The sequence below is a fragment of the Rhea americana genome, unplaced genomic scaffold (genome assembly GCF_003343005.1).
Source record: "Rhea americana isolate MKP2758 unplaced genomic scaffold, rheAme1 scaffold_365, whole genome shotgun sequence".
Lineage (NCBI taxonomy): Eukaryota > Metazoa > Chordata > Aves > Rheiformes > Rheidae > Rhea > Rhea americana.
In genome coordinates, this window is record NW_028186496.1 from 171,937 (window position 1) to 181,148 (window position 9,212).

At 37.7% G+C, this 9,212-nt stretch overlaps 1 protein-coding gene across 1 annotated transcript in view; it reads left to right on the plus strand.

Moving 5' to 3' along the window:
• The window catches only part of ACO1 (aconitase 1), a 35,250-nt gene extending 27,085 nt beyond the window's left edge, over nt 1–8,165 (plus strand). The window contains exons 13-21 of the mRNA XM_085312450.1: nt 375–459; nt 745–901; nt 1,466–1,590; nt 2,182–2,286; nt 2,999–3,141; nt 4,702–4,849; nt 5,263–5,385; nt 6,565–6,750; nt 7,944–8,165. Of these exons, the coding sequence (XP_085168576.1) occupies nt 375–459; nt 745–901; nt 1,466–1,590; nt 2,182–2,286; nt 2,999–3,141; nt 4,702–4,849; nt 5,263–5,385; nt 6,565–6,750; nt 7,944–8,057 (1,186 nt within the window). The 3' untranslated portion in view covers nt 8,058–8,165. The remainder of the gene's footprint in view (nt 1–374; nt 460–744; nt 902–1,465; nt 1,591–2,181; nt 2,287–2,998; nt 3,142–4,701; nt 4,850–5,262; nt 5,386–6,564; nt 6,751–7,943) is intronic.
• The last annotated feature ends 1,047 nt before the right edge of the window (nt 8,166–9,212 follow it).

A 9,212-nucleotide genomic window follows, 5' to 3' on the forward strand; every position in this document is an offset into this window, starting at 1 on the left:
ACTGTGCCAACATACACAGGGAGGGAGAGGGCCTCTTGCTTGCTGCAGTTTCTTGAAGATTCCTGCTCTTAAATGGGAAAATTGATTATTTTTCAAGAATAGTAGGTTTAAAGTAACATACATGATAATATGCTTTTTTTTGTATTGCTAGAGGACACATTTCCTAGGTCTTCTTTCTGTGTACACAGAAAGTCACTGCAATGATAAAAACTGAGCATTATTAAAAAGGCTGTTTTCAGCAGCAATTCATTTGTTAAAGCAACATATTTTACCTTCTAAGATTAACCCTAGCCAAGTGCTAAGGATTTAAACATCTTGCTCCAAAAACAGTTTTTGTTAATTGATGAGTGGATTTTTTTTTCTGCTCTGTCTAGGTTTGATGTGGTGGGTTATGGCTGCATGACCTGCATTGGCAATAGTGGTCCCCTGCCAGAGTCTGTTGTTGAGGCAATCACAAAGGTATGCATCAATCAGCCTTTCCAGTGCAGCTTATTTAGGTAAGCTGTTGTCTGTCTTGTGCTTTTCTGAGCTGCATTACACTGAATTATTTGTTCTCATTATGTGGAAAATAAATTCAACCTATGTTCCATTTTCCATGGGATATGCTTTGGGATCATTTAGAAGGAAACAGTTCTGTGATTGTCCAGTCATTGATGCCATAGCGTGGGGCAACTGTACAGATGTACTGGGTGTATGAAGTCTGGAAACACTACAACATCTTTTGTCTCAAATTCTTTCTCACAGGGTGACCTTGTTGCTGTGGGTGTGTTGTCTGGAAACAGGAATTTTGAAGGGCGTGTCCATCCCAATACCCGTGCTAACTACCTAGCCTCCCCACCACTGGTAATAGCTTATGCAATTGCAGGGACCATCCGGATCGACTTTGAGAAAGAGCCTTTGGGTAAGACATTATTGGGAAAGTCTTCGGATAAGACACTATCAGGATGCTTCTTTTCCCACCTTACAAATAAAACTGGTTGGAATTAAGCTCCTCAGAAGCACTGTTCCTAGGGAAATGCTTCAAATGCACAACTACATCTGAGACATGAAGAATGAAACTGTTAAGCAACAGAGCAGCAACAGGGTCTGAGTGGTGGAGGAAGGGAAAAGCCAAATTTGACCCATACTGTGATTCTGCAGGGGCGCATCTGGTTATATCTGGGTTTATAGTTTCTCATGAACCTGATTTAGTTGGCTATCTTTGAACAGAGAGTTGGAGTAGACAACCTAAATCATTCTATGAATTTCTCTGTAATGGAAATTATAAAAGAAGGCATATGTATAGGCATCAAGTCCATGAGGCCCCCTTCTGTCAGACCGTTGTAGACGAAATAAAGTGCATGTCGTGAGTTCTGGTCAGACCTGAAAGAACACATTGCTGAAGGATACTACCTAATGTACTTCCCTTCCTCCTTACCCCAATGGAATATTTGTACAAGAAACATAACAATRCCATTTCCTACAGGAATAAATGCATCAGGGAAGAAGATTTTCCTAAAAGACATCTGGCCAACCCGAAATGAGATTCAGGCTGTTGAGCATCAGTTCGTTATTCCTGGGATGTTCAAGGAAGTCTACCAAAAAGTAGAGGTGAATTAGTACTCAATGCAATAGTTCAGTAGAAGTTGTGCTGTGCTATTCTGAAAGTGTTAATAAGATGGAATGACTTCTTGTTAATTAATTGAGTCTTATGGTAGATCACATTCTGAAAGCTGTTCCTTAATTATTTACTTAATGTAAGATGTTCGTTTTTTTTCTAGGTAAGTTTTTTTTTCATCTCTTAATAATATTTACATAAAAGACAAACCTTGAGCGTGGTGATGTCTTTGTTCCTCAGTGGTGAAATGAAATGTGTTTGAGGTTTACATACAGCTTCTTAAGATTTCTGATAAAAGCACTTGAGAGTTATAAAGTACTACCTGTGTGCATAATACAGATATTGTCAGAAAACTGGATGAGCAGCTATTCTTTTGTAATGAAATGAGGATGTTTGCTTAGTTTCTCACTCTTGGTTTTTAAAGATAAAATCATACAAAAACACCTTGTATGTTGTCATAAGAAGTGCCTTAAAAATGAGAGGACTTTACTGAAGTCAAATTTGCAATTTTATGTGACAYCTGAAGTGATTCAATTGCTTCTGAAAACTTAGAAGTCCACAGGATATTTTTGTCTGTTTTTCAGACAGGAAATAAATCTTGGAATGCCTTAGATGCTCCTTCAGACAAACTATATACTTGGAATCCCAAGTCAACGTACATCAAGTCTCCACCTTTCTTTGATGGTCTGGTAGGTTTTAGGGGCAATCTGGTCTGTATAGTAAAATTTTGACTCTTAAAATGATGCAAAGCCACTCAGAAGGATGTGGAAGCATCCATCATGCCATTGTAAGACTTAGCCTAGGCTATGCAGTGCTTAGTTCTCAAATGTTAGCATCACATCCATTGTATTTATTGTAATACTGCATGAGTGAATCTGAAAATCCTAAGGATTCTCTGTCACTACAGGACTTTGAAAAATTCTTCTTTTCCTTTTAAACTTTTCTTTTCCTTTTCTACTTTTAGATAGTGAGAAAGCAAGTAAGGGAAAATGGAAAAGATATGCAACCCACAGGTCTACCTACATGCATTTTTAAGCAAATCAGTGCTCAGATTGCCATTTCAGTGTTTTTTAAAATAAAATGCACATTTTGATACATGCAGGTGTCTAGAAATCCTGGACTTTCCTCCTGTTCATGCATGTACTATGGAAAACTTCAGCTAACTTTTTTGCCTCATCTCTTTTACATATGCATGAACATGCTGACAGACATCCAACAGATCATCTTTTGTTCAATATGTGATTTTTAAGAGAGTTCATTTTTTAAAAAACTTTCTGCTAACTTGTGTGAGAATGGAGATTTTATTTTACTAAGTGCTGATGTGTGTCCTGCACTTTCAAGAAAAGTAAAGGAACTCTGTATCACATTTTAATGATTTTTCTTTGCATTTGTGTTGRTTAGACTTTGGCTCTTCAGACCCCCAAATCAATAGAAGATGCTTATGTCCTGCTGAGTTTTGGGGATTCTGTGACAACTGACCACATATCCCCAGCGGGGAATATAGCAAGGAATAGTCCTGCAGCCCGTTACTTGACCAGCAGAGGGTAAGTATTTTCCCCCCCCCACACACACACACACTTCGTCCTCTTCTCCTTCTTAAAAGTAGGGAAAAGGAAATAAACCTAAATTACTACATCGTATTATTAGCTTACAGATCTGCCACATTCAAATATGCCTGTGTACCTTGAATTATTCCTGGACAACACATGAAAAAAGAAAAGCATTTCTACTTCTGCTCTTTCAGCAGCTTTCATGGATTCTGAGAACTTGTATAGAGTGTGCAGGTCTGTTATACTGGGRAGCTGAGGATGCCCAAGATCTTTCTGTGGAGAGAGGGGAAGAAGGAGACTTCAGGCTAACTTTTGCAACAAGTCAATTCAGAAATAAAGGATATGCAATTTTTCTCCCTATTGAAGCTAAAGACAAAATTGTCACAGACCTTAATGCCAAAAATTGGTTCTATACTGATTTATAGCATGTGGAACTGTTTCACAGATCTAGGACAGCATGAGTTTAAGCTTAGGCCTCAGTGCAGCTGCAACAACTGATAAAGCCATTGTGGTCTGACTCTAAAGCTCTTGCTAGGGATAGTCTGTCAGTTTAGTATGGTGGCTGCAACTTAAGRCAAGAAAAGGACTTACTGTGTCTCCCTACTCAGTCTTCGGATGTAATATGACAGTTCTGGTCTCTGGTTTAGCACTTCTTACARTTGCACCAAAACAGCACAGCCATTTGAAAAATAAAATGGTATTTTCATTAARTATAGAGATATGAATATATTATTAATATATATTATATCTGGAGATTAAATAGACTCAAGTGTCATCTACTGACTGCTGGCTGCTCACGTCTGTTTGACCAACTGTTGTCAGACACTTTGAAATTTAAATAATCCATGCACATTAAAAAACAAATGTTTTATGTCAGAGCTGCCTTCTGGATGTAGCCCAATACAAACAGTTCTCTGTCACATTCCTCTACCTTTTTTTCTCTGGAGGTTACTAGACTGGATCCCTCATTCCCATATCTCTAGTCCCAAATGAACTTTTTCTTCTTAAATTCTAACATGTAGCAGGGACTCTCTTTGCCTTTTAGATGTTCAGTACAGTAGTGTCTCTACCTTTGTTTTACATGCAGTGATTGTATAAATAATTGGGAGGATTTTCAGTTGCCAGCTAGTAGGAAAGGATTTATTTTGCTTCATTTCACACAACATGGGTTATATCCTTTTGTCACTGTCAGATATTGTTACGTTGGGCAAGGGTTGAGCATACCTTGGCAGTTGCTTTCTGTGTCCAGGCTTCAGTAGGCAAATTTTTATCCCCCTCCCAACACTCCTGCCCTTTTCTTAAATTTAAAAACATAAAATTAGAAGTTGAGTAATAGGAGATTTGGAACCTGTGTGCTGTTATCATTAGTTACCATGATGGGAGCTATGAACTTGGCTGCCAAGAGAGTTCTAGAAACAAGTTAAAAACACTGCTGGCTGTTGTGTCAGACACCAGTTCATTGATTTCTTTTTCTTTTTCTTTTTTTTAAGCAGAGAGTGTTTCAGTCTAAAATAACAACAGTAACCTTTTTTCTTTTCTCTTTTCCCTTAACAGCTTGACTCCTCGAGAGTTCAATTCCTATGGCTCCCGCAGAGGGAATGATGCTGTCATGGCCAGAGGAACATTTGCAAACATTCGCTTGGTGAACAAATTTATTGATAAGCAGGGACCTCAGACTGTCCATTTCCCTTCTGGGGAAACTGTAAGTACAGATGCTGCTCTGAGCTCAGGATCACTGATAGTAGGGTGGGTTAGCACTGACTTTCTCTCTTACAGTTTAGGTCATTACTCAAGCCTCTTTTAAGCCGAGCTGATGAAGTGACAGGAGATGTGTTGAATAATAGCAGTAGGTCATACATTCCTGCATAATGTGGTGCTATCAGGCATGTYGATAGAGTGTGTAATCATTGTAGAAGTGACAGTGGAAGGTGTAGATCTGTTCTGGCAATGAGACCAAGCTAGAAATTACACAGTGCTCTATGATGAATACCTTCAAAATGCATCCTGGCAGCAAGTGTGGGCTTCAGCTCTGTGGGAGGACACRTATTGCTTGTTCCTCAGAAACATAATTCCACACTCAAAAAATATATAAAGCATTTGGCATTTTCATTGCAGCTTGACGTGTTTGATGCTGCAGAAAGATACAAGCAGGCTGGCCATCCTCTGATTGTGCTGGCTGGGAAGGAATATGGTGCAGGAAGTTCCAGAGACTGGGCAGCCAAAGGTCCATTTCTTTTGGTGAGTGACTATGGTAAACTATAGAGAGGGCAATATTTTAAAATGTGTTCATTTGCCAGGTACAGTAGCATAGCTGATTTTCATTCCTGTGATAGGTGTATTTTTAGAGACAGTAGCAAGACTGGGACTTCCTTGCACGTATCAAGTAGGAGGTTGTGGTCAGACTGTGCTTAGTAACTTCACTGGGAAACTCATTAGCAGAAGATGGAAGTGCTCTGTCATCTTCTATGAGAACAGTGAACAAGGGGATTTCTGGATAAACTGCAGATGTGCATGCATACCAGAACTACTTGATAGCAGGAGCTATTTTGAAATAACAGCTGTGTCTAAAAGCTGCAGTAGAGTTGCAAAGTTATTTAAATATTAACAGATCCTGTTTAGGCAAGAAACCTTCTCCAGCTAACAATCCACAAGGCTATACCAGAAAGACTAGTCTCTTTAATAATTTTGTCTCCCACAAAACAGTAGATCTTGGTTCTCCTTCTAGCTGCCTTCTTAAGCTTACTTATCAATGAAACTATAAAGTGTAAGTGAAGAATAATATCAGTCAATATGAAATTTATTATTACTTCACCATGATTTGCAGTTCACAAGGATTCTTACAAATACTGAGAGAGCACCTAATAGAAATCCAGCTACAGTGGAAGATCTGTTTGTTCTCCATCCTGTCCTACGTTACTTACCTGCCTTTTAGAGCTCTGATTCAAACTTTTTCAGTGTGACATTTTGAATATTTGTTTAGTATTAACAAAGTTTTAGGGTTATACTTTTCTAAGTTCCTTTTCTTTCCTACTGTGTAGTAATATGCAAAAATCAGTTAAACTATACCCTAGAGAACGTAGTGTAGGTGTGCAACAATGAAGTCAGTACTACCTCCAGCAAGAAGGAGGTGGCAGCAAGAGTTAAATAAATAATTAATATGATCTACTTAAGACTTATTAAAGGACTTTTGATTCAAGAGAAAGCACATGAAATCTTTTGATAATTAGACTTCTTGAAAGGTGTTTGGAAGCTCACATATCAGCGTGTTGTCCTGGACAGTCTGCTGTCAGAGAGACCTGGTGACCTAGCAAAAATTGATAGAGGAGGAGGCCATGGAATTTACAATTTTTTCCTTCTGTGAGCACAGAAGACTATCCTGAACCATGAAGATAGTTATATCTGTTGTGTCTTTCCCAGGGAGTCAAGGCAGTGCTTGCTGAAAGCTATGAGAGAATTCATCGCAGTAACCTAGTAGGGATGGGAGTGATTCCTCTGCAGTATTTACCTGGTCAGGATGCAGGGACTCTAGGCCTCACTGGACGTGAACGTTATACGATCATCATTCCTGAGAAGCTAAAACCACAGATGAACGTCCAAATCAAGGTAAATGAGACACCTAATGGATGAATTTTCTAATGCACTGTAATTTGATACAGAACAACTGTCTATTCAATCAATATGCCAGGAAGCTTCTCTAACTTGAGGTGAAGGAAAGGATTTGAGATAGGGAGAGGAGGATGAACACAATCATTGCAATAGGAATCTGTTATGGTCGGATAAAAGCAGCATGCCCAAACTGTTTCATTCAGCAGAAAGGAGTCTTGCATTTCGATCAGTCCTCTGTCCAGTGTAAATTTTTCTAGCTCCATTAATTCTTTTATAGCACAGTAGCARCTAAATTGTAAACATTAAATAAATTCATTGTGTCTTAAACCTGACAAACAGATAGAGTATTATATATTGCAGTATTTAAAGTGAAGTCAAAGTATACCCATCATAAAATATAAGTAAATTTCAGGTACTACACTTCACCTGGTTCTGCTCCAAACTGCTGCCCCTTTTTTTGAAAAATGTTAGCACGCACAATGAAACTGTGATTTTCTTCTTTTTTTTTTTTTTTTTTTTTTTTTTTTTTTTTTTTTTTTTTTAGAACTCTTGTAAAACTGGCTTATTTAGCCTAGTGGCCTTGAAGTCAGCTTTTTTACTGCAGTTAGCAAAACAGTGTATTTACTGTACATTCATTTAGTGCAGGTGGTCTGCCTAGGTTAGATTTGAACAGGCATTTATGTATGCCTCATTAACCATCCTGAAGTGGAGCAAGTGGAGACCCAGTTTGCTAGATATTCACTTCACGCATGTGTCTTTTTGCTTTTCTTAATTCCAAACACTAGCCTCTAAAGAGAGTTAATAATACTGCTGTTGTACTGAAACCAGGAGAATGACTGCATAGAAAAAAATGAAAAATTAGAATAACTGCTTAAAAGAGTGGTAAGCTTTCATGCTTCTAGTCTTAGATCAACAATAAATCTAACAGAAGCAGCAAACAATGTAAGGATATTCCATATTCTGCTTGGTATGTTTTGTATCAGACCACTTTCCTCTGAAGCAACTGGCAGTGGTCTTAAGTGGCATACTGTAATAGAGAAATACTGATGCCCAGTCCCTGTTCACCTAAGCAGTTTTCTGTTGTAATTTTTCTTAGCATTGCAAAATGTCATAATAATCCTTATTTTATTTCTGTGTCCTGTAACGTGTAAAGTTCTGTGGCTTAAATGATGTTTGTTTACCTTCAACAGCTGGATACAGGGAAAACCTTTCATGCCATCATGAGGTTTGACACTGATGTGGAGCTCACTTACTTTCACAATGGTGGAATTCTGAACTATATGATCCGTAAAATGGCATCCTAATCCAAACAATATTAAACAAAAACATCCAGGTACAAGCCTGTTTCTTGTGAGAGCAAGAAAAGGATGTGGTAATAATAAACACAAAAGCCTGAACCATAAAGTGAACAACTTTTTTGTGGATTGTATTATCTGATGGTGTGTTTACAACATTCAATGATTCTGTGTATCAGGAAATGGGACACTTGCCCATTAAAGAAAACACCTCTTTACCACTTTGTTCATATGGTGGTTGGATTGACTTACTGTAGGATGACAGTGCAAAAGTTATGCATTAGAGAGTATTAAAAAAAATTACTGCTGGAATCTGTGGAACTGTTGAAGATCATGTGCTGATTTTACATTTTGTCCATTTAGTTTGACTCAAGTTCAAGTCTATGCTCATATCAGTGGTCCAAAAATTAACTGATGATACAAAATTAATTTTTATTCCTTTTCTAATTACCAGGCATTGACTTCCTTTTAACTACAGTTGATCATAATCTGAGTCTAATACTGAAATTTTTCAGCTGCTTATTAATTTAAAAAATGTGAACTCTATTCCTTTAAAATCTAAGCTCTAACCTTTGTGAAAGAGTGAGTCATTTGGGGATAATATTTCTAATGGAAAAAATTAAATTTATTTTGAAAAGAATTTCAGTGTTGTTTTTTTTTCATGTTGAGTACAGATACACAGAACAAAGCTTGCACCTCAAACTCTTTGCCCCCTCTGGAGCTTGATTGTACATGTTTTGACCTCTCATAATTTAATTACTTGTTCATTGGAATAATCGTGATACAGGATAAATATGAATATTATCAGATACTGGTAGTCTTCTGCACCCCAGCAGAGTACTGCTGACTCTCTCCTTGATGACACAGGTCAGAGAAGAGTAAATCTAACACAATTTCAGGATCCCTGTCAGCAATTGTTATGGCAATTAGCAACCAGTGCTTAGACTACTGTATTCATTGAAGTGAGTGACTCTCTAATCCACAACACCGAAGTAATCTATTTATCAACAGTGATAACAAAAATATCTTCTTAATAGAAATAAACAAAGCTATGCAAGTAATTCTGACTTTTAACTGTATTTAGCGCAGCTGCCAAAACAACTGAGTTGATAAATATCCTCCCAGATTATTTTCCTGTTGTATCTTCAGTGCTGTTGGCTGTAT